Here is a 24,702-nt window from a genome sequence, read left to right as displayed (position 1 = left end):
GTTGTTATTTCTATTTCGAAGTGCAAACAGGAGGCTGGTTCTAAATAGCTAACCTGGAGCCCACCTATCTCCTGTCTCAGGAAATGCAAACAGGGGGCTAGTTGCAAGTGTCCAGCCTGAAGTCCATCTTTTTCTCGCCCCAAGAAATGTAAACAGGAGGCCAGTTGTAAATGCCTAGCCTGGAGCCCATCTGTGTCCTGCCTGAAGCAGACTGGCCCAGGAGGGGCCCACGTCACGGGGCCGCACCTCACAGCACCACACTTCACGGCAGAGAAGGCTGGGCGTGTAACTGAGGTGTGCATGCAGAAAGGGGACACCAGGTCTCAGCGGACAGCTCATCATCACCACTAACCACCCATTACCCACTTTCAAAAATAAATCATTGATGAAAAGTAAATCAGATGCTGCAGGGCTTATCCTGACGTAGCGTGTTCACTGCAGAACCATTTGCCCTCCCTCCATTCTGTAACAGGTGAGAAGCTGGTGCCCGGGGCCAGAGAGGTGCTGACAGAGATATTTAAGAGCTGCGCCCACTCAGAGCAGATGCTGAGCCTGACACCAGCAAAGCCCATCAAAGTGTCTGACATTTATCTCAGCAAAGAGCAGATCAACTCCCAGACGCCAGGCAACCTCCTCCACCTCTTCTTCACCAATGTTCGGCCCCCCAAAAAGGTGCTGGAGGACCAGCTCACCCAGGTAGCCACCCCATCCCCACCGCACCCGTGCTGGGCCTTGCATGCCCCTGGGGCTGAGTCTGAGCCCCGCCCCCTTCCGGTGCTCCGCAGATCCTGAGGAAGTACGGCGTGCCAAAACCCAAGTTCGACAAGAGCAAGTACAGCAAGGCGGGGAAGGAACAGCACCCCGGGAAGGTGGTGAGCACCAAGCGGCCCATCACCAAGCCACCCGCCAAGGACAAGGCCGTGCTCAACAGCGTCAGGTGGGTGACCGAGGAGCTCGGAAGGTGGGCCGGACAGGGGGACGCGGGGCCACCTCCTAGCAGGCTTCCTGGGAGGCTGTTGGCACCTTGGGGGAGCCAGACATCTGGCTCTTCTCTGCTCTGCTGCTGGGGTCCTTTTCGCCCTTGCCTTCGTCAGCTGGAAGAGAACGTTTCATTTTACCCGTAAGGACAGTAAAATCTGGACCATGCAGGCTGGAAAGCAGACCAGTCTGAATTAATAAAACATCTAAAATGTACAGAATTGTTTAAAAAGTCTAACTTCTTTTACCCACACAATAATGCACAGTTATTGTAGAAAGACTGTAAAGTGCACCCGTGCATATTGGAAAACACTGAAATACCCCCAACATAGCAACTGCTTTTAACATTTAAGTGCAGAATGTTTTATTTGTGCATATGTATTATCTTGTTACATTGTAAATGGCCAAACTAGTACAATATTCAAAAGCATATGCAGTGAAAAGCCACTCCTCTTCCTCTCCATCCTTAAGCCTCCCAGCTCCTGTCCCTGAGGCTGCAGTGTCACTTTCGTAGCCTTGCAGAACTGTTCTGGGTGTACACGAGCAAGTGTACGCGTACCCAGAGGTCGGGAACTGTACAAAATGCCTGTACCTTGCTGTTTCTGTTTACTCCTGATCTTGGAGATGATTCCATATCAGCACAAAAAGAACTTCCCCCGTTCCTATTTTAAAGTAGCTCCATAATATTCCATGTGTGGATATGCACACATATTTAGTAGAATTTTCTTTAGAAACAGGTTTATGACGCTCAAGTTGAAATTCAGGTAGTGAAGTACTACGGAGCAGAAGTCTCTAGAGGACTTGTTTAAGTCGTCAGAGAAAAAAGTGTCTTAAAATTTTATTAATTAATTATACATAAACGGGGCTTTTGAGTCAGTGCTGTCCCATAGAGCTTTCTGTGACGATGGAAATGTGCATTTCTCTGTGCTACTCACCACAGTGGCCACTAACCACGTGGCTGCTGAGCACTTGAAGTGCAGCGAGTGCCACCAAGGAACTGGACTTGTAACTTTAATCAATTTAAACTTAAGTAGCTACATCTGGCCAGTGCCTGCTTCTTGGACAGTACAGCTCTGAAGTATGTAGAAAGAATGTTTGAAAAGTGTCTCTTCGAGATTTTCCACATTTTAAAGCATCAAATTGTCCTCATAATTTGCTCAGGAAACTTTTCTTGGTCAGAACAAAGCTGATCTTGACCCCCGCCCTGTCTGAACCATCAGCTGTAGTTGGGGGAGGGTGAACGAATGCCTGGTGAGGTTCTGCATTCCCCCCACCAGGAGGAGCTGTGGGCGTGAGGAATTCTGATTCTGGTGCTTTGGTCTACAGCAGGACTGCCTTGAGCGAGAAGAAGCCCACTGTGAAGCCGAAGTCACCGGAGAAGAGCAAGCCGGACGAAAAGGACCCAGAAAAGTCACCCACCAAAAAACAAGAAGGTGAACAAGCAACTTGGGCCTGATGCGGGCTTGGGGCTGCTTCCATCCTAGAGATGGCGGCGCAGCCTGGGATCCAGCCTCTTTGCTTTTCCCTGACCGCCTGGCTCCCTCGGGTTTTAGTTTAGGCAGGGCAGCCCTGCCCAAGACACGGAAGACATCCCTGGCCAACTGCGATTATTGCTCCAGGACTCCATCTCTGCTGACCTGAACTCATGGAGGTTAGAATAGCAGCTCCAGAAATACCATACTCCCAAGGGAAGAATAGATGATTGCGATTGAAAGTAAAGATTGAAAATCTGCTCAGAAATTTTCTTCCAGAAGGGCACTTACCTGGGACATTAGAACCTTATCTTCCTAAAGGCCCAAGCAGACTTGGAGAAAGCTATTATTGTCACAAAAATTGCTTAGTCAGTCGGGAATGTTTCTGAGATACAGAAAGACGAGACTGGGGGGAAAGCGCTGCACCACTTGGTCACCAGCCCGAGGAGGTGAGGCAGCAGCTCAGACCCATCAGGTTGGGGGTTATGTGTGTCCTTGAGCAGTCGGGTGGAGACAGTCTGTTAACAGACCCTGGAGTGACGGCAGGAGATGGGGGGTTAGATGAATTGGGCCCTGAAAGAGAGGGTGCAGTGGGAGCATGTTGTGGGACCCCCACTTCTCACCGATTCCTAACACTGTGAACACTTTTCCATCAGTCCCTGAGGAAAAGTACCTGACATTGGAAGGATTTCACAAGTTTGTTATTGACCGAGCCAAGCAAGACATCCGTAGTGTCTGGAGGGCGATTTTATCCTGTGGCTACGATCTTCATTTTGAGAGGTAAGAGGCTGTCAACCCAGTTGATACCTTGTGTAAAAATTGTTCTCAGAGAGAGTGGCACGGACATATATACACTACCAAATGTAAAACAGACAGCTAGTGGGAAGCAGCCGCATAGCACAGGGAGATCAGCTCGGTGCTTTGTGACCACCTAGAGGGGTGGGATAGGGAGGGTGTGAGGGAGGGAAACGCAAGAGGGAGGGGATATGGGGATATAGGTATACCTATAGCTGGTTCACTTTGTTATACAGCAGAAACTAACACACCATTGTGAAGCAGTTATACTCCAATAAAAAAAAAAATTGTTCTCAGCTACTAGACGCTTCCCCAAGCAATTACTCCCAGGGAAGCCATTCCATCTGGCCTGTTTTTAATGCCTATTGAGTTATTTTCCAATTTTTTCTAATGTTTTTTTTTTCAATATTTTTATTTTTATACTTTTTACATCTTTATTGGAGTATAATTTATTTTTACATCTTTATTGGAGTACAATGGTGTGTTAGTTTCTGCTTTATAACAAAGTGAATCAGTTATACATATACATATGTTCCCATATCTCTTCCCTCTTGCGTCTCCCTCCCTCCCACCCTCCCTATCCCATCCCTCTAGGTGGTCACAAAGCACTGAGCTGATCTCGCTGTGTTATGCGGCTGCTTCCCACTAGCTATCTATTTTACGTTTGGTAGTGTATATATGTCCATGCCTCTGTCTCGCTTTGTCACAGATTACCCTTCCCCCTCCCCATATTTCCTAATTGTTAATGTGGATTTTCCAGCCTGTTTGAAACAGTGTTCTATAGAACAGAAATTCACTGTCTCGCAGTTCTGGAGGCTGGAAGCCCAAGATCAAGGTGTCAACAGGGTTAGTTTCTCTGGAGGGCTCTCCTTGGCTCACAGACGGCCACCTTTGTGCTGTGTGCTCAGGTGGCCCTTCCTCTGTGTGCCTGCATCCCTGGTGTCTCTTCTTCTTCTTATGAGGACAACAGTCCTATTGGATTAGGGCCCCACCCTGTGACCTCATTTAACCTAATGACCTCTTTAAAGACCCTGTCTCCAAATACAGTCACATTGGCGGTTAGAGCGTCAGCATATGAATTGGCGGGAAGGGGACATTTCAGTCCCTAACAGGGATGATTTCTTATTCCAAAGAATCTTTTTTCTTTGGACTCACATATTCTCTCCCACTCTCCATTGCCCTCTCTCACTCCCAGGCAGGAGCACAGCAAGGTCACGAGTCACCAGGTCTCCAGGGCCAAACTAAATATGGTTTCCCCTTTCTAGCTGTAAGTGAATCCCAAGCAGGCAAGATGTCTGCAAACCAAAAGAAATCTCCCTGCTCTCGCCCTCTGGCTCTGCCACACACAGGCCTACACGCCCGTTCCCACAGCAAGATGTACTGGGCCTCAGAGAAGGAATGGCTGAAAACCCCGTTTTCAGAGTTGAGAAATTGTTTACTGCTTGGCACCAGCACTTTGTACCTTCATTGAAGGCTCAGAGTCGATGCCCAGATGGGCCTTGGATCATGGTGACAGGGCCAAGTTCTTCGACTGGTTTTAGAAACCAGTAAGAGACACGACTTTGGGGGTTTTCGTTAAAAGCAGAATCACCTATTTTGGACTAGAAACTGCATTCCAAGTGAAAAGGGGACAAATTGGACTGCAAATTAATTCCAAGTTGACACATTTGTAACAGCTGGAAGGGCTGATTCACGTGTGTTATGGGGCCATGGTGATGACACATCCAGCCTGGAAGAGGGGATCACCTCCTGAAGGCGCTAGGTCTCTCTGGGAGCACTCCTAGGGTAGGACAGAGGTGGCCTGCAGTGACGAGAGCCTGGCACCAGGCTCCACCACCTCCCTGAGACAGGACCCTCTGCGCGATGCACCCTGTGTGGCATGTGACCCCCCTCGAGGTGCCACAGGTTCTGGAACGAGAGGCACCTGTCCACCCACCTGCCTGCCTGCAGGCCTTTCTTGGGTTAATAGCTCAATGTAGAATAAGGACACACACACTCGATAAAAACCTCATGCAGTATATTCAAACACAAAGGAGATTTCCTGTGATTCTGTGCCCAGGGGTAATCACTTGGAAAGGTTTCAGTAAACACCTCTCCCACCATTTTTCCAGGAGTAGATGTTTTCAGCACTGTAGCGGGGAGCAGACAGGAAATAGTGTCCTGCAGTGTGCTTTTTTCATTTTTCCACGTCATTTGATACTGTTCTACCAGATGACTTTAACGGCTGCCGAGCAGTCCGTTCTTGGGGGTGGTGTAGCTTATGGCTGATGTTGCTGTAGCAAGGCAGCCCTCACAAACACACCTTTGCCTGCCTGCTCAAGGAGCCGCGTAGGGGAACCCTGGGGTGGGATCGCTGGGTAAAAGATGACGGCTTCAGTAACACCAGCAGCTGGCACGTGCTGTGCCCTCGGAAGGGGCGGGGCACCGTGCTGTGTGCAGCACAGGTGTCCTCTCAGTGACTCCTCCTGACAGCACGAGGCTGTGCTATCGCCAGCTCCATTTCATAGATGAAGAAACTGAGGCTCAGGAAGTAGGTGTGCTTTGTAGCCTAGATTTCACCCAAGGACTCCAGTGCCCCGTCTTTAACCCTAAAGCCCTGCTGCCTACAGACAGCAGGGAGGCACGTGGGGATGCGTGTTGCCATCCCCTCGGCCTGCTCAGCTTGTTTCTTTAGAAAGGAGCTTTCCCCTCAGGACAGGCAGTTCCTCTGCAGTCAGCACCTTGGCTGGGCACCAAGAAATGCCTGGGGGGCGAGGCTGTCTTATAAAGGTCCTCCGGGAGCTGGGACGTGGCTGCAGAGGAACCCAGCAGTCCCCCAGCGGCCGCCGCCCCACCTTGCCTCTCCCCGCCCCCAGGTGTGCCTGCATCGACGTCCGGCACGCACACAAGGCCTCCCGGAAGTGGACCCTGGAGATGGACGTGGCGCTCGTGCAGTACATCAACCGGCTGTGCCGCCACCTGGCCATCACGCCCGCGCGGCTGCATCCCCACGAGGTGTATCTGGACCCCACAGACGCCGCCGACCCCAGAGTGGCCTGTCTCTTGAGTATGTGGCCCCAGGGGGATGCCTTTCAGGGTCCTCCCCCTGGACCGCCCTGTGGGGGCCTGCCCCATGACGGCACGGGGTGGTTTAGAAGGACTAGATGCCCTTTCTGTGCCCATTACAAAAATCCCTAGGAACACCTGCTGTGAACAGGTGGGTATAAAAAGGAGAGAAAGACGAGAAGTTGTGATTGTGGCCAAATTAAAGTTTGTGAGGCCTTATTATGTGCTCCTCGCAACCAAGCCAAGCGGCAGACACAAGTGCGGTGGCTGGGAGGCGAGACCCCTGCCGCCACACCCAGGCCCCTGCCTAGAGGCCGCCTCGGATGCCAGGCTGGCGTTGGGGGTGAGACGGGGTCAGGGCAGTCTGGTAGCGTGTGTCAGAGACATTAGCCTTAATTACAAGACAGCAGCATGTTTGTATCAAAAGCTAGGAACGCACACAACAACAACGCGCACACAGAAACGGCCATTCTCCGTAAATCCACCCCTGGAGCATAAGCCCTGTCACACGCAACAGGCCCTGGGCTGGCTCCGGTGCTGCGGTGTGTGCGCGCCTCGGGCCCCGCTTAGCCTGCTCACCCTCACTCAGCCACAGTCCGAGCCCTCGCTCTCTTGCGGATACCGCGACAGTGAACGTGGCCGTGAACTGTCCCAACGTCAGTCTCACGGTCAGAGAGGAGATGTACGTGAGGGCAGACAAGTAAAATTCAGTGTGCCATGTAACAGTCTCCTGGTTTCAAGGCGTGAGGTCACACCACGAGGAGCTGGGGGAAAGGTACACAGGACTCTACTTTGTTCTGCAACTTCCTATGAGCCTGTAATTACTTCAGAGTTAAAAGTTAAAAATCAAATGGTACGCAGCCCCGGCACAGCCGCAAAGGCCGGCTGAGTGGACCCTCAGGTCCCCTCCGAGCCCGGGCCTCGCCCTCTGCTGCTGCTTGGCACAGGCTCAGGGAAGCCGGGATCTCTCACTCACCAACAGCCTCTGGGTTCCAGGGATAAAACCCACCGCAGGAGCCTCCCTGTCCCTCCCTGCGACCAGGCCACCTGCATCGTTCACAGACGGAGAGTCGGCCTCGCTGGGCCGAGCCCCCGCCTGACCGCCCCTCATGCCCTGCAGATGTGCCCATCGAGAGCCTGCGCCTGCGCTTCGCCCTGCTGCAGTCCCTGAACACCACGCTCGAGACCTTCTTCCTGCCACTCGTGGAGCTGCGCCAGACGCCCATGTACACGCACAGCATCGCGGCCCTGCTGAAGGAGGCCAAAGGTCAGTGCCTGAGCCTCCTGGGCCTACCCCGATGGGTGGGGTCTCCGGCATCACCTGGACTCCTGCAGCTGCCCAGGGCCCCACCTCCCCCACCCCCAGCCTGTCCTTGGACACGTGAATCTTTTCTGGAGCAGTGGTTCCACCCAAGAGCAGTTACTTTAATTATGCTCTGAAGAAAACAAATATGCTCTGAAAAACTAAATTTACTAAAAGAGTTTTCAGATTATTTAGAAATACATAAACGTAAAGCTCTGACTCACTAGCTGCCCCCAATGTTCCTGCATCCCAGAGACGACCATCACTAACAGATGAGTCTGTCCTTCCAGACTTTTCTATTCACATACATATAGACACACACATTTGCCTTTTTTTTTTAAATCAAAAACTGGGTATCAGGCTTCCCTGGTGGCGCAGTGGTTGAGAGTCCGCCTGCCAATGCAGGGGACATGGGTTTGTGCCCCGGTCCAGGAAGATCCCACATGCCGCGGAGCGGCTGGGCCCATGAGCCATGGCTGCTGAGCCTGCGCGTCCGGAGCCTGTGCTCCGCAATGGGAGAGGCCACAACAGTGAGAGGCCCGCGTACCGCAAAAAAAAAAACAAAAAAAACCTGGGTATCCTCTTATACATTCTGTCGTGCACCTCTGCTTCACAGATCTCTGCCTGTCGACACACACACCCTCCTTGCCTTGCTGTCCACAGTGTAGGTGTCCATGTCCTTATTGATAGACACTTCCGTGGTTTTTATTTTTTGCTGTTTCAGAAGTGGCCACAGAAACCTCCTTATTCTTTATGTATTTGGGTTTGTATTCCTGCAAGCGAGGCGTCTCGTGGGCATGACAGGGTCCAAGGGTTCACATTTGGGTGGAGGCTAACTAATCACCCTCCAGTGGAGCGGGACCTCTTATGCCCCCAGCAGCACATCCCCCCAGGGGCCTGCGGGCTGTCCCAGAAGAGACTGGACGGACCCACAGGGGACAGTGTGGCCCCTGCCAGGCCTCGGGGTGACTGGGAAGGAAGGGAAGCCACCCCATCCCAGCCTCTACCGCATTCCTCCCTCCAGGGCTGATCTTTTATGACACGAAAGTGACCGTCATGAATCGGGTGCTGAACGCCACAGTGCAGAGGACAGCTGACCACGCGGCACCGGAGATTACTCTGGACCCACTGGAGATCGTGGGAGGTGAGATTAGCTACACAGACCAGAGGATGCAGGCAGCAGTCCTTCAACTAGTTGATTTCTCGCACATAAGAGAAGGTTCTAGAAGTGAGAGTCCCGGGCTGCTCTGACATCCCTCATTGGCGTGGGTGCTTCTGTTGCCCTGCTCTACGTCCCAGCCTGTGACGTCCCCCTCCAGTCCCTCCCAAGCTCCCAATCCAGGCAGCAGAGGGAGGGGGCATCAGCGGCACAGGCCGCGCCTCAGTGCAGGGGAGGTGGGCTTCGTTCTGGCCATGGACATGCTAAAATCAGGGCTCTAGCACCAAAAAAGCGGGGAGGCTAGATATTGGGGAGGCAGCCAGGAGTCTCCGCCACAGCCTGTGAACGGACAGATGTCGGGAGGGGCACGTGAGAGGAGCCCAAGTGCGGGGCCTCCCCCGAGACACGTGGAAGGATGGGAGGGGCTGACCACGTGGAGAACAGGGTGGGGGGTGGTGGAGGGTGGGGTTGGGGGGCGGGCTCCTCGAGGGACCCACGTGGCAGACGTGAAAGATTGAAGATGTTCCAGGAGCAGAAGGGAGGCCGTGGCTGCCCCCAGCAGGCCGGGGCCTGGCCATGCGGCTCTCCTGTGCTGGGGTGCAGGGGATGGCCACCCGGAGGTTTTGGCACTTCCTCTCTCGTTCCAGGGGAGATCAGAGCCTCTGAAAACTCCTACTTCTGCCAGGCGGCCAGGCAGCTGGCCTCGGTGCCATCCTCCCAGCTTTGTGTCAGACTGGCGAGTGGCGGTGACCCCACCTATGCCTTCAACATCCGCTTCACTGGGGAGGAGGTCCACGGCACCAGTAAGTGGCCCCCGCAGGCCCTCCGTCAGCCAGTTCAGGGTGAAGGCTGTGTTTAGAATGTAAACATTCCTGGGGTTATTTTCAGCCTAAATGGCCCAATATCTTACCTGTTAACAAGAGTCAAGCCACATCCTCATTACCCTGCTCTGCACAGAAGCCAGGACTGCCCCCAAGTGACATCTGTCCAGGCTCTCCAAACCCAGCCCCCCTGGACTTGCCCCTGTCCCCTGGGGATGTGGCACCTGCCGCTGGCCCGGAACTTCAGCCCAGCACTGTCCAGGCTTGGGGACCGGGCTTCTGATCAGTGCTAGGAGTGCGTTTCTTGCTGAGGAGAGACGCCCTCAGTGTGGATTGGACTTCTTTTCCAGGAAGAGCCCTTGGCTGAGGGTTGGTTGGGCCAAAAGCTTGTGTGTGTGCCCCATGAGAGACAGGGGTCTGGGGGGCCCTTGATCAGAATGGCACATCCTGCCATTTCACGCTGCAGGGAGGAGGAATGGCCGCTCAGAACATGCTCCTGCGTGGTCCTTTCAGTCCGTTTAGCCCAGACGTTCAGGAAATGCGCTGTTTGGGAGAAGACAGTTCTTTCACTGGGCGCGCTGGGAGGGGAGAGCTCTTGGGGCAGCTCTGTTTCCCATTCCCGCCCTGATCATGGGACACTTCCCGCAGCAGCCTCCTTGCCGGCCAGTGCCGTGGCATCCTCTGGGCACACCTCGGAGGCTCTCTGAGAACAGCTCTGTTCATTGAGATACCAGAACGTGCCAGGCCCAGGCTCAACACCTTACGCTCCTCATGACACCAGCACTGTCCCACTTTACAGGCAGGGAAACTGGGGCTCCACCAAGTTAAGTAGCTCCCCCAAGGTCAGCAGCATCACTGGGGTGCACACCCAGGTCTGTCGGATTCTAAAGCCCAGCCCTTGGCAGCTTCAGCAGACGGGAGTGTCCTGCTTCTCCGTGGAAGCGGCCAGGCCCTGACATCTGTCCCCAAGCAAGTCCTCCGCGAGCACAGCTGTCCTCAGTGCTTCCTGACCTGAGGACACTGATGGGATGCATGGGGAAGGGCAGAGGAGACCCAGCCATAGAGAGGAGTTTTGCAAGAAACCCAAAGGCACATTTGGAATGGCAGTAGGAGAGGAGCTGATCATTGTTGTTGCCCTTTGCGTGTGTCTGTGTGTCCATCCATTTATTTATGCTCTCACTGGACACACACTGAGCCCTGGGCTTGGCAGGAGGCAGTGCTGAGGAAAACATGGGGCCCTGCTCTTGGCCCAGCGCAGGGGACGGACACGGGTCCCACAAGCCCTTGTATCGGTGTCAGCTTGCAGCTGTGAGAAGTGACCCTCGTAGGATCTGCCTTTGATCTCGTTGAATCCCTGGAACTAGCCTGGGAGGTGGGTACAGTGACTGCCCCCATCCGCTAGGAAGAGGTGCGGAGGCTGGCTCCGTCAGAGAAGTGATTCCCCAGGAGCCACGCAGCTAGTTAGTGGCCCCACAGATTGGAGCCCGGATCTCCCAGCCCTTGGGCGGGTTCTGTTTCCACCCACCAAAGCCGCAGCCCAGGGGCCAGAGAAGTTGACTTCCCGGTGGGGACAGGGCCTGCGGGCAGGGTAGGCTGATAGGTCCCCATCTGTCCCGCAGGCGGCTCCTTCCGCCACTTCCTGTGGCAGGTGTGTAAAGAGCTGCAGAGCTCCTCGCTCTCCCTTCTCCTGCTGTGCCCCAGCTCAGCCGTCAACAAGAACAAGGTAAGACGCGAGGCCTGGGCAGCCAATGCTGGTGGCCCAGCGGTCGGCTCCCTGAGGGGCAGGGGCTCGGCTCATGGGTGCGCGTCCTCATCAGCTCTGAGCCCTTTCACAAGCCTTCCTGGTCTGGGCGGTGCTCTTGCTGCTCTGGCTGGACATGCTTCTGCCTGCCGTGGGTCCCGTGGGCCTGGGACCCATGTTCCTGCGGGGAGCAGAGGCCCACGTCAGTCACTTCACCTCTGCCTCCACTTCCAGGGCAAGTACATCCTGACCCCAAGCCCCATCACCTACGGGGAGGAGCAGCTGCTGCACTTCCTGGGCCAGTTGCTGGGAATTGCGATTCGAGCAGATGTCCCTCTTCCCCTGGACCTCCTGCCCTCCTTCTGGAAGACGCTGGTGGGTGAGCCCCTGGACCCTGACCAAGACCTGCAGGAAGCAGACATACTCACCTACAATTATGTCAAGAAATTCGAGAGTGTAAGTGAAAAGCCCACGTTTTCTGGGGGACAGTGGGGCCCGGAGCAGTGCCCCTGGGGCCCTTATTGCCACCCCATGGCCACTGTGTCCCCACCTGGGGACTGACTGCCATCTCTTGAACATTAGGCTGCATAAGGCATCTCTGCTGGCCAGGCTTGTCTCAGGGGGACAGGAGCCTCAGTCTTCCCTCCCTGCAGACAGCAGCAGCCCAGGGGTGACTTAACCAGCCTGCTGGGCCTCGTGAGGACACAGGGGTGAAGGGTTCCCGGCAGCTAAAGGAGTAGAAGTGTTGGGTGGGAGGTGCTCCAAGCAGAGCCAGTTTCACTTTTAAGAGCTTGGTTTCAGAGTTTTACGAAGAGCACAGGAGATCAACTCTTGGGTATCACCTAGGCAGGGCGCTGGGAACGGAGCTCTTCCTCCCTCCCCTGTGCCTTGGGACACACAGAGATAGTGAGATCACAGCAGTGTCCGACCGTTCCCCTCCACACGCAGACCAGCCCACCTATGGTCGCTGCTCAGGCTGTGGTCAGGTCCGTCCATTGGTTCGGCAGAGTCGCTGAGGCCAGGCTGGGCTCACGTCTGTTGTCAGGGAGCTGCCCCGCTGCTCTCCGTTTATGTAAGGCCCACGCTGGAGGGCTGTGTTCAGAAGCCCTCACAGTGAGGCCAGGAGGGAAGTGAGGCTCAGAGCGGTGAGCTGACCGGGAGCAAAGCCACTAGCAGAGCTCGGGTCTGGCCAGCTGGAAAGCCTGAGCTTCTTGGCCCACACGCGCTCCTCAGGTTAGAGACCATCCCGGCAGAGTGTGGAGGTGGCCCGTGATCCAGCCCTCCCCGAGGCCGGCGGCTCTTGCTCACCGGGGGGCAGACTTTGTGTCAGAGGCCTTGCGAGGCTGCTCTCCAGGGGACATCTGCTGAAGGACGGGTTGGCCGATCGGCCTCCACTGGCCAGACTTGAGGGCCCTCGGAGGGGCCTCGTTGCCAGGCTTTCCGTAGTCCCCTTAGCTGCCACTTGAGGGAAGGCAGCGCACGGGAGCAGCAAAGCCGGGGTCCTGGACAGCAGTTGGCTTCTCAGCGGAAAGAGGGCCGACGATGAATTGTTTAAAGGGTCAAAGCAGGACGCCCTCCACGGGCTGGGGATTTATGAGTAGCTGCCAGGCGCTGCTCTGAGAAGTCCTCCCGGGGGCGTGGGTGGCAGCAAAGGCCTGAGGCAGGCAGAGGAAGTAAGACGGCGTCCAGGCAGACCATCCAGCCAAGGCTTCTGTCTGGAGGGGATGGGCAAGGCCCCAGAGGGTGCTGGGAGACAGAACCGCCCCGGGAGAGGCGGGGGAGGCACATGAACCAGAAAGAAATGCCCTGAACTTCTGTCGGGGGTGCCTGCCTGTGGCCTTCACTGTCCCGGGCTACAGGCTTGTTCTCCCCTGGGTCAGATCCCGTCCTCTCCTCGGTGGCCCAGCATGCACGTCAGTGGGCCAGCTGGTGGAGGGGGTAGCCCGTGTACCTTCCACAGGTAGAATTAAGTCAGGGCTCTCTGGTGACAAGTGACAGAAACCCCAGGTCAAACCAGCTTAGGAAAGAAATTTTTTTTAGTGATTTGATCTTAAAACTAAAAGTACAGATATAGATTGGCTTCAGACAGGGTTGAATCCAGGTGCTCCAATGATGTCGTCAGTGAGTGATCTCAAGATGGCCCCAGCAGCACGAGGTGCACCGCCTTCAGCCGTGTCCACACCAGTGAAAGAGGGCAACTGTAATTTGGGTCTCATTGGCGAGGCCTCGGTCACGTGCCTAACACTGAACTGATGGCAAGGCTGGCAGGCCAGGCCACGGTAGCCCCCACCCGAACAATGACCGACATCTGCCCAACTGGGTAAGGGGTTCCCTCTTCTGAGGGCCTGGGGAGCAGGGCGGCAGTCAGCCCCGCCCTGCCGTGCCTCCCTCCAGATCAACGACGAGAGCGAGCTGGAGGCCCTGTGCGCCGAGATTGCCTCCCAGCACCTGGCCATCGAGAGCCCCGACGGGCCCAGTAAGCCCTGCTGCCGGTTCACCTACCTGACCATGGCGGGCGAGGAGGTGGAGCTGTGCAGCCGCGGCCGGCACATCCCTGTGGCGTGAGTGCGTGGGGGCCTAGGTCAGGGGACCGGCGGCTTCCACTGGGGGGAGGGTGTGAGGCAGGATGGTGGGCGCCAGGAAAGATGGTGGAGTATCTTCAGTGGAAGGACTTTATTCAGAAACAGCAGGTCTGGGGCTGGTGACACCCAGAGCAGGAGAGGAGTTCACTGAGCTGCCAGGCCTGGGAAATCCGGGTAACAGCCTGGGGGCCTCTGCCCGCGCGGGTGTGGCCCCCAGGCCCCGGAGCAGCCTCCTGAGCGTCGCATCTCACCCACGACCCCCGCAGGTGGGAGAACAAGGACATCTACGCAGCAGCCATCCGGAGCCTGCGGCTGCGGGAGCTGCAGAACGTCGAGTGTGTGACCGCCGTGCGCGCGGGCCTGGGCGCCATCATCCCCCTGCAGCTGCTCACCACACTCAGCCCGCTGGAGATGGAGCTGCGGACGTGCGGCCTCCCTTACATCAACCTCGAGTTCCTGAAGGTCGGTGGCTGGGCCGGCTGGGCTGACAGGCATGTTGGCAGTGGCCTGTCATGTCTTAGTACTTCCTGGGCCCCAGCACTCTGTCCTCCTCACATGTGAGAGGAGCTGTGCTCACCCCTGTCTCATTGCTGTGTAAACTGAAGCTAAGACAGGTCACTTACCCAAGGTCGCCCAGCCAGGAAGTGGCAGATCCCCTGCCTCCCGAGCCCATGAGTTAAGCCACCAGCCTGAGGTGAAGCCCCCTCCACTGTTCAGCCTGGCCCGCTTTTGCCCATGCCACCTGGGAGACCTTGCCCAAGTGACTTCACCTGTAATGGGAAGAGTGACAAGACCTGCCCGGCGGGGTCAGTGGGGTAATGTATGGAGAACCCCAGCTGCCGGGCCTAGCGCGTAGGCCACAGTCACACAGACAGTGTGCCTTTGCGGTCCTTGTCATCATTGTAACCTCCCTGTGTCCTGCAGCCATCGATTCCCTGCTGCACCCTGCCCCGGGATTGGGCCCAGCCTTGTCGGGGGGGGCACTGGGTTAGAAGCCCAGGCCTGCTCACGTCTGCGACCTTTCTTCCCCAGGCCCACACCATGTACCAGGTGGGCCTGATGGAGACAGACCAGCACATCGAGTTCTTCTGGGGGGCACTGGAGATGTTTGCCCAGGAGGAGCTGTGCAAGTTCATCAAGTTCGCCTGCAACCAAGAGCGCATCCCGTTCACCTGCCCCTGCAAAGACGGGGGCCCCGACACAGCCCATGTGCCCCCATACCCCATGAAGATCGCCCCCCCGGATGGCACAGCAGGTACTGGCCTCCCCTGGTCATGTTCCAAGTAGGGACACATGGGCCCCGTTTGGAGCTGGGGCTGCTAGGCCCTGCATGAGGGGGGAAGAACAATGGAGAGGGACCCCGAACACCAAGGCCCAAATGTAAATGAGAGAGGCCAGGGGGTGGTGGGGTGGGCTTGGGGCCATGTGCTTCCCAAACCTGACCTTCGCCAAGTGGCAGTATAGGCCCGACGCTGACGTGTCTTCTGAAATTTTTAAAAGCTTAAAATCCAGAAGTGTTTTAATTTTCCAACTTTTAAATGCAGCAAAATTAATTTAAAAAATCAAAACTCTTTGCCGGCCAGACAAACCTGCCTGCGGTCAGATTCTGTCACGGGTCAGCCATTTGGTACCTGTGCTGTACAGCAGCTGTGTATCTGCCCTTTCCTCCTCCAGAATCCAGCCTCCCAGGCCCTCATCCGCCCGACTGGGCCTTGGGGTTGACTTGGAGCAGCCCAGAGAGGCAAACCTGGAGGCAGAGGGTCCAGCCAGGCCTCCCTGGGATCCAGTCCCGCGCTCTAACGCTGGCCCGATGTCTCTCCTACAGGTTCCCCAGACTCTCGCTACATCCGAGTGGAGACCTGCATGTTCATGATCAAGCTTCCCCAGTACTCCTCTCTGGAAATCATGCTGGAGAAACTTCGTTGTGCCATTCACTATCGCGAAGACCCCCTGAGTGGCTGAGGGGAGGGAGCCCGAGTTAGGCTGTCACCAAGGCACCGCTCTGCTGGCTTAGGAAGCCTGCCACTGCGAGCACATCCCTCCGGGGCCCTGCGTGAGGAGTTGGCAACATTTTGCTTTTCCGAACCTTTGTCCACATTCCAGGACCTCCTGGAAGACTTAACCTTATGTATTAGTACGTTTTGTGATGGGTTGGTTCTTTTGCTACCTATTTGTGGTATGTTTGTAGGATAGTTTAGTTCCCAGACAGCTCCTGTCTCATTTGATCTTCCTGGACATGTTCCTTCGTGGCCACCAGGTTCTGAGGCTGTGAGGCCCCAGTTGGTTCCACATCATAGAACCACCCAGCAGGAAGCTGGTAGTGAGATGCCCTTGGCCCACAGAGCACCTGTTCTTTCTGCAGAGCGTCTTCACAGACAAGTGTGTGGCCAGCCCTGCCCCTCCGCCTTGAGCTGGAGTTTCTCCTGGACGTGGCTCCTGCAAGCCTCCTTCCATCTTGAAATGGTTGGGCCAGTTACCCAAACCTGGGAGACACACACAGGGAGCTTTATGTGTTAATCTTCCGGCTTTAGACCCTTGTCCATGGTCTGGGTTTTCCTGAAGAAAAGCCCACAGTGGTTCCCCCGTCCCTTCCCACCCAGACAGCCCTCTCTGCTGTCCGACTCTTCTGGGCCCCTGTCCGACAGTTTCCCACTGAGTGCTGCCCAGGATTAGAAGACCAAAGGGTTCCTCCCTGACCTTAGTACGCAGAGCCAGGCCAGGTGCGTCCCAGCTCAGGAGTTGAGAGGACCCCTGGAGCTAGAGGGACAGTGCTCAAGTTGGGCGCCTTTTTCTGAGGCTCAGAACAGGAAAGCACATGACTCAAGCCTGCCCCACTTTTGTACTCAGAAACGTCCCTTCCTCACTACGGTATTTGTGATGTGAGGAGCAGAGGAAAGGCTACACCCCATTTTAAAAAGAGCTGTCTGAGGTGCTCTGCTCAATTCAGGGCCTACTGCAGTGACTAAAACCTTCAAGTCCAGATGGAGACACCAGGGTCCTTCTGCCCCTCTGGCTGGGCCCACGTGGCACCCCCTCCCCACCCCATGTGAGTGTGTGCCAGGGCTGAGCTACTGCAGCCCACCTGCGGCCCCAGTGCATTTGTGCCCTGAGTAGGTCTTTGTCCACTGGTACTTTGTTCGAGAGCAGCACATGCCATCTTGCTGGACACTGTCATTTTGGGCCTTGCCAGTTCTCACAGAATCACATCGCTGTATTTATTGTATAATATTGTGAATATTGGAAGTTCTGAGTGAGTGCTGTCTAGAAGGCTTTGGCGTGTGAATGCTGGTGAGAGAGGATTTGCTCCTCCCTTCTCTGCTGTGGCCCTGGCCTGCTGGAAAGGTGTGTGGATTTTAGAGTTAGAGGTGTTAGCATCCACCTCCTCTGTGTTCTTCTTAGGAAATGAATTAAGGACCATTATAGAAAAGATTCCCTGACCTAAGGAAAGGATAAACCTGGATGAATTGTTCCAGTTGCATCAGTTACATTTGATGCAGGATCAGTCATGTCTGGAGGTGCCTGCAAGCAGTTTCCCTAATTGGAAGGAATACGGTAGGCCACTGCCTCCTGGGGGCCACAGCCCCCTTGACTGGGTTGGGGGGGGGGCGGGTCACGCCAGGATGTAGTCCTGACAACAAGGATCCTCTTATTTCATTTCTGCATAATGAAAGAGCCTTTGGATTTACTAGAAGTGGTTTTTCCTCCCTGTATTTTTCCATCTTGGTCCCCCCCGCCACCCCCATCCTTCCCATCCCTTGAATGGACTCAGAATTGTCAGCTACCTCCCCAAGAGGGGTTTGGAAAGCTTCTGTTGGCCCATCACTTGACTAGATGACAGCTGTGAGTAAGATACCTGCTGCTAACACGACTGCTTCTCCCAGAGAGCACATTGAGGTCTAGACAGATCCAAACCTTGGCCCTAAAAAAATGTGTGCTGTAAAGTTACTTGATGTATATTTATTATAATTATTTATGGTTGCATCTAACAAACTTTTCATTCAATTTGATGCTATTTACACCATTGCTGTGTAAAAGAAGCTCATGACAGGAAAAGTCACACCAATAAATAACCTTCATCTAATTTTGATTTACCTTAAGAGTTGTGTGATCATCTACTCTTGCTGAGAAGATTCGAAGGCCAACATGCTTGGATGGCTCTGATACTTGAGGGTCGCCAAGAAGCTAGGAATTAAAAGTATTTCTAATTATTATGGTCTCTTTACACTTGATGTGGTTCTTATTCCATTATGCTTATAAACTACCCCTTGCCCCCCACTCGACTCCTTATAGTCTATGGTTTTCATACAGAAAGTCTGATTAAAGGGATGGAAATCCAAGGTCAAAGGTAAACCTAACCCTGCAGGTTCTGCCCACTCCTTGTCCTGGAGCTGGTCTGTACTCTTGTGCCAGTGTGAGGATTCTCCTCAAGTCGACTGTTGCACTGGAAGAGTCTGGGCCTCTCTTAGACCACGTGTCCTCCTTTGGGCACAGGCAGTGGATTTAGAACTACTTTGTGCAAAAGGAAATACAGGGAAGCAGTAAAGACTTAGCTCAGAACTACTATCCAAAATCAGTGCTCTGCCCTCTTCTTGCTGTCCCGTGTCCATCCTACACATACCCCCCCCACCCCCCGCCACATACACACAGAACCAAAACACATTGTAAAGGGAAGGAATTGGAGGCCTCATGTGCCAGGGAAAAACAAGGACTGGAAATGCATGTAGGAAGCAGAAATTCAAGTCTCCACCACCCTGCAGAAGGCCGGAAGTTATATTCTGGAGAAACTACCAGAGATGCTCAGGGCTCCAGCCCCTGCCCCCACCCCACCCCAGGCTCCTACAGCAGGCTGGAAGACCCTGCCCTGAACTAACCCAGAGGAAAAACCTACAGATCCTGCCAGCCTGGGCTCTCCAGTGAAAATGCCAGCCTACTGTTCAGTGAAAGTGAATGGTGAAGAGAGCTCATCACCTTCAAGTGCCTCACTCTTAAGTATATACAGATAGCCCAGAAACATCAGAGGTTTGTGGAAAAGTACAGCATAAAAATACCAAAACAAAAATAAACAACTCCCAGGAAATAGTACAGGGAGTAGAACAAGATATCCAAGAAACAACTAAGGCGCAAAGTGTAAATATTGTGTCCATTAAGTAAGGGGAGAAAAAGGCTGTGAGAGAAGATAAAAAACATTAATTTGGAAATTAATATCAGAAATAATATGATAAAAGGATAAAATTGAGGAAATCTCCCAAAAAGTAGGGCAAAAAAAACAAAAGAGAATATGAAGGAAAATAAAAAATGGTCAGTCTAAGAGGGCCGACATCCAAATATAATTTGGAAGTCTGCAAAGAAAGAACACAGGAGAGAAATTACCAAAATAATAACACAAGAAAATTCTGAAAAACTCAAGAGGACATGAGTTTCCAAAGAATCTATACCAACATACAACATGGGGAAATTTCAAAACACCAGATAGACACCCTAAAAAGCTTCAAGGGAAAAAACCGGTTACATGCAAATCAGAATGGCATCAGATTTTATAACAATCTAGAAAGTAATGCTCTCAAGACACTTCTAATTCTAGCTAACATTGATAAACAGAAACCAAACCTTACCCTCCCTTCTAAAAAAAACAAAAAACCTGACAAATTACCATCAGACAACAGGCATGAAGGACAGAGACCTGAGAGAAGAGAAACAAATGTGGTGGGCCCTACCACTGCCTCTGCTTACAGTTGGGGCAGAGTTGTCAGCAGCAAAGGGAGGAGAAACTGAGGGTGGAACCCAACAGTCTCCCTGAGATGAGAAGTCGAGGCATCCAAGGAGACCAAAGCAGCTAGTTTACAGGGCAGGGTATCAAAAAGGAAAGAGTTATACAGAGAGCGAGCTCTATAGATCTGCTGAGAATGCCACTCAAGTGTTCACTGAGTACTGATAATCCCATGCATGTAAGGAAACTGCCAGAGGCTGGGGAAAGAACCAGCCAAAAGGATTAGAGCTGTCAAAGAACAGGAAATAGTTCCTTTTCCCAACAGCCAGTGTGGAAAACACAGTTTATGGGGCATCAGTTTTGCTTCAGTAGCGGAGCAAAATTAGCCCTAGGCTACTCACTGCTCAGGTCCCACTTAATAAAGCTTAAAAGTTTGATCTAGAAGGATCAAACTGTTTCCAAGTAACTAAGTATGAGAAACAAAGCTCAATATTTATAGGAATACAAAAATACCCAGCACCAAAATAGGTAGAATTCAGAATATCTGGCATCCAATCAAAACCACCAAACATACAAAAAATCAACACAAGAAGACCCAGAAAGTACACAAATGATAAATTAGTGACCAGGGGAATTAAAACAGTTATTATAACTACATATTAAGTAGCGACCTGAGAAATATAAAAACCCAAATTTAACTTCCAGAGATAAAAATTACAATGTCCCAAATGAAAACTACACTGGAGGAATTAACAACAAATCGGACTACAGAAGATTTAGTGAACTTGGAGACATATAGAAACTATCCATCTGAACACAGACAAAAGAATCCAAAAAAGTGTAAAGAGTACCAATAAGCTATGAGGCAACTTCATGTGGCCTAATATATACGTAAATTTAATCCCCCAAAGACAGGGAAAATGGAGAAACAAACAAATATCTGAAGAAAGAATGGCTGAAATTTTTCTGAATTTGGTTGAAAGCTATAAACTCAAAGATGCAAGATGTTTAATGAATTTAAAGAAGCAAAGAAATAGTACTGATGGTTGCAGAACAATGTGAATGTACTTAATGCCACAGAATTGTACAAAGGCACATTATAACCAAGTTGCTTAAAATCAGTGATAAAGTGAGGAGACAAGATGGCAGAGTAGGACTTGAGCTCACGTCCTCTCACTTACAAACAAAAATCACAACTAACTGCTGAATAGCCATTGACAAAAAAAGACTCAAACCTACCAAAAACTATATTCTACATCCAAAGACAAGAAGCCACAGCGAGGTGGTAGGAGGGGCACTTTCATGATATAATCAAATCTCATACCCATCAGGTGGGTGACCCACAAACAAATATAATTACATCACAGGTTCTCCCACAGGAGTGCAAGTTCTGAGCCCCATGTCAGGCTCCCCAACCTGAGGGTCTGGCATTGGGAGGAGGAGCCCCCAGAGCATTTGTCTTTGAAGGCCAGTTGGGCTTGAGTGGAGGAGCTCCACAGGACTGGAAGAAACAGAGACTCCACTCTTGGAAGGTGCACACAAGGTTTCATGTGCACTGGAACCCAGGGCAAAGCAGTGACTCCATAGGAGCCTAAGCCAGACCTACCTGTGGATCTTGGAGGGTCTCCTGGGGAGGCATAGGTCAGCTGTGGCTCACTGTGGGGGAAAGGACAACTGTGGTGGAGGCCCCAGCCAATATTCATTGGCATGACCTCTCCCAGAGGTCACCATTTTGGCACTGAGACTTGGCCCCACCCAACAGCCTGCAGGCTCCAGTGCTGGGACACTTCAGGCCAAACAAGCAACAGGGCGGGAACACAGCCCCACCCATCAGCAGACAGGCTGTCTGAAGTCGTCCTGATCCCACAGCCATCTCTAAACACACCCCTTGATACAGCCCTACCCACCAGAGGGACAAGACCCAGCTCCACCCACCAGTGGGCAGGCACCAGTCCCTGCCACCAGGAAGCCTGCACAAGCCTGGACCAACCTTACCCACCAGGGGGCAGACACCAAAAGCGAGAGGAACTACAATCTTGTTGCCTGAGGAACAGAGGCTACAAACACAGAAAGTTAAGACCAAATGAGAAAAATATTTTCCAGATGAAGGAACAAGATAAAATTCCAGAAGAAAAACTAAGTGAAGTGGAGATACGCAATCTTCCTGAAAAATAATTCAGAGTAGTGATAGTAAAGATGATCCAAGATCTTGGAAAAAGAATGCAGGCACAGACAGAGAAATACATGAAATGTTTAACAAAGAGCTAGAAGATTTAAAAAACAAATAAAGAGAGATGAACAATATAATAACTTAAATGTAAAATACACTAGAAGGAATCAGTAGCAGAATAAATGAGGCAGAAGAGTGAATAAGTGAGCTGGAAGACAGATTGGTGGAAATCACTGCTGTGGAACAGACTGAAGAAAAAAGAATGAAAAGAATGAGGACAGTCCAAGAGACCTCTGGTATAACATTAAATGCACCAACATTCACATTTCTCTCTTCTCCCAGAAGGAGAAGAGAGAAAGGGCCTAAGAAAATATTTGAAGAGATAATAGCTGAAAACTTCCCTAACATGGGAAAGGAAACACTCAAGTCTAGGAAGTGCAGAGTCCCATACAGGATAAACCCAAAGAGGAACACACCAATACAGGTAGTATTCAAATTAACAAAAATTAAAGAAAAAGAACTCATATGTGGAATTTAATGTTTTTTAAATAATATAAATGACCTTATTTACAAAACAGAAACAGACTCACAGATTTCAAAAACAAACTTATGGGGCTTCCCTGGTGGCGCAGTGGTTGAGAGTCCGCCTGCCGATGCAGGGGACGTGGGTTCGTGCCCCGGTCCGGGAAGATCCCACATGCCGTGGAGCGGCTGGACCCATGAGCCATGGCTGCTGAGCCTGCGCGTCCGGAGCCTGTGCTCCGCAATGGAAGAGGCCACAACAGTGAGAGGCCCACGTACCGCAAAAAAAGAAAAAAAGAAAAAAGAAAAAACTTATGGTTACCAAAGGGGAAACGTGGAGGGGGCGGGGATAAATTAGGAGCTTCAGATTAACACACACACACACTACTATATGTAAAATAACAAACAAGGACCTACTGTATAGCACAGGAAGCTCTACTCAATATTCTATAATAACCTATATGGGAAAAGAATAAAAAAAGAATCAATATATGTATATGTATAACTGAATCACTATGCTGTACACTTGAAATTAACACAACATTGTAAATCAACTATACTCCAATAAGTTTTTTAAAAAATTAAAGACAAAGAGAAATATTAAAGGCAACAAGAGATGGGCTTCCCTGGTGGTGCAGTGGCTGAGAATCCACCTGCCAATGCAGGGGACACGGGTTCGAGCCCTGGTCTGGGAAGATCCCACATGACACTGAGCAACTAACCCCGTGCACCACAACTACTGAGCCTGCGTGCTGCAACTACTGAAGCCCACACGCCTAGAGCCCATGCTCTGCAGCAAGAGAAGCCACCGCAATGAGAAGCCAGTGCACCGCAACAAAGGGTAGCCCCCGCTCTCCACAACTAAAGAAAGCCCGCACACAGCAACAAAGACCCAACATAGCCAAAAAAAAAAAAAAAAAGCAACAAGAGAAAAGCAACAAATAACACACAAGGGAATCCCCATAAGGTTATCAGCTAATTTTTCAGCAAAAACTCTGCAGGCCAGAAGGGAGTGGCATGATATATTTAAAGTGATGAAAGGGAAAAACCTGCAACCAAGAATACTCTGCCCAGCAAGGTTCTCATTCAGATTCAATGGAGAAATCAAAAGCTTTACAGACAAGCAAAAGCTAAGAGAATTCAGCACCACCAAACCGGCTTTATAACAAATGCTAAAAGAGCTCATCTAGAGAGAAAAGAAAAGGACAAAACTAGAAGATAGAAAATCACGAATGGGAAAGCTCACAGGTAAAGGCAAACATACAGTAAAGGTAGAAAATCATCCACACAAAAATATGATTTCAAAACCAGCAATCGAGAGGAGAGTACAAATGCAGGATATTGGAAACGCATTTCAAATTAAAAAACCAGCAACTTAAAACAATCTTGTATATATATAGACTGCTATATCAAAACCTCATGGTAACTGCAAACCAAAAATCTATATGGGAATAACCTTCTGTCTGTTTAAATTATTATTTATTTTGGCCACACTACACGGCTTGCAGGATCTTAGTTCCCCAACCAGGGATTGAACCTGGGGCCATGGCAGTGAAAGCGGAGTCCTAACCACTGGACTGCCAGTGAACTCCCAAAGATACTTTTCCTATTTAAATCTCTTTAAAAGATAATTGACTGTTTATAAAGAAAACAACAGTATATTGGGGATTTGTAACAAAGGCAGAAATAACTATGACAATAGCTCAAAGCCTGGGAGGAGAGAAATGAAATATGCTGTTGTAATATCAAACATGAAATGGCATAATATCACTTGAAGGTAGACTGAAAAGTTAAAACTGCATATTATAAACCCTATGGGACTTCCCTGGTGGTCCAGTGGTTAAGACTCCGGGCCTCCACTGTAGGGGGCACAGGTTTGATCCCTGGTTGGGGAACAGAGATTCCCACATGCCATGTGGCGCGGCCAAAAAAAGTATATACCATAAACCCTAAAACAACTACTTAGGGCTTCCCTGGTGGCACAGTGGTTGAGAGTCCGCCTGCCGATGCAGGGGACACAGGTTCGTGCCCCGGTCCGGGAAGATCCCACATGCCGTGGAGCGGCTGGGCCCGTGAGCCATGGCCACTGAGCCTGCGCGTCTGGAGACTGTGCTCCGCAATGGGAGAGGCCACAGCAGTGAGAGGCCCGCGTACCACACAGACAAAAAAACAACTACTTAAATAATACAATAAACAGTAATAACTAATAAGTCAACAAAAGAGGTACAGTGGAATTATAAAAAGTATCCAAAGGAAAGCAGAAAAAGAGAAAAAAAAGAGAAAATTATATATTTAAACCCAATCATATCAATAATCACACTAAATGTAAATGGCCTATACACCTCTATTAAAAGACAGATTGTCTGAATGGACCCAAAACCAAGACAAAAAACAATGGAAAAAAACC

The 24,702-nt window shown here is 51.8% G+C and overlaps 1 protein-coding gene across 2 annotated transcripts in view; it reads left to right on the top strand.

The window, feature by feature from the left end:
* The window catches only part of HECTD4 (HECT domain E3 ubiquitin protein ligase 4), a 190,938-nt gene extending 172,792 nt beyond the window's left edge, over window positions 1–18,146 (top strand). For both annotated transcript variants that reach the window (XM_082853292.1, XM_082853291.1), the window contains exons 63-76: window positions 473–696; window positions 786–937; window positions 2,305–2,411; window positions 3,107–3,230; window positions 6,101–6,291; window positions 7,411–7,557; window positions 8,618–8,737; window positions 9,400–9,555; window positions 11,193–11,296; window positions 11,549–11,770; window positions 13,709–13,875; window positions 14,163–14,358; window positions 14,929–15,151; window positions 15,722–18,146. In XM_082853292.1, coding sequence (XP_082709418.1) covers window positions 473–696; window positions 786–937; window positions 2,305–2,411; window positions 3,107–3,230; window positions 6,101–6,291; window positions 7,411–7,557; window positions 8,618–8,737; window positions 9,400–9,555; window positions 11,193–11,296; window positions 11,549–11,770; window positions 13,709–13,875; window positions 14,163–14,358; window positions 14,929–15,151; window positions 15,722–15,858 — 2,270 coding nt within the window. In that variant the 3' untranslated portion in view covers window positions 15,859–18,146. The remainder of the gene's footprint in view (window positions 1–472; window positions 697–785; window positions 938–2,304; window positions 2,412–3,106; window positions 3,231–6,100; window positions 6,292–7,410; window positions 7,558–8,617; window positions 8,738–9,399; window positions 9,556–11,192; window positions 11,297–11,548; window positions 11,771–13,708; window positions 13,876–14,162; window positions 14,359–14,928; window positions 15,152–15,721) is intronic.
* Window positions 18,147–24,702: the final 6,556 nt, after the last annotated feature.

The sequence above is a fragment of the Leucopleurus acutus genome (genome assembly GCF_964270905.1).
Source record: "Leucopleurus acutus genome assembly, chromosome: 13".
Lineage (NCBI taxonomy): Eukaryota > Metazoa > Chordata > Mammalia > Artiodactyla > Delphinidae > Leucopleurus > Leucopleurus acutus.
Note: the sequence above shows the minus strand (reverse complement) of the source record. Positions and strands in the feature narration are given on the sequence as shown.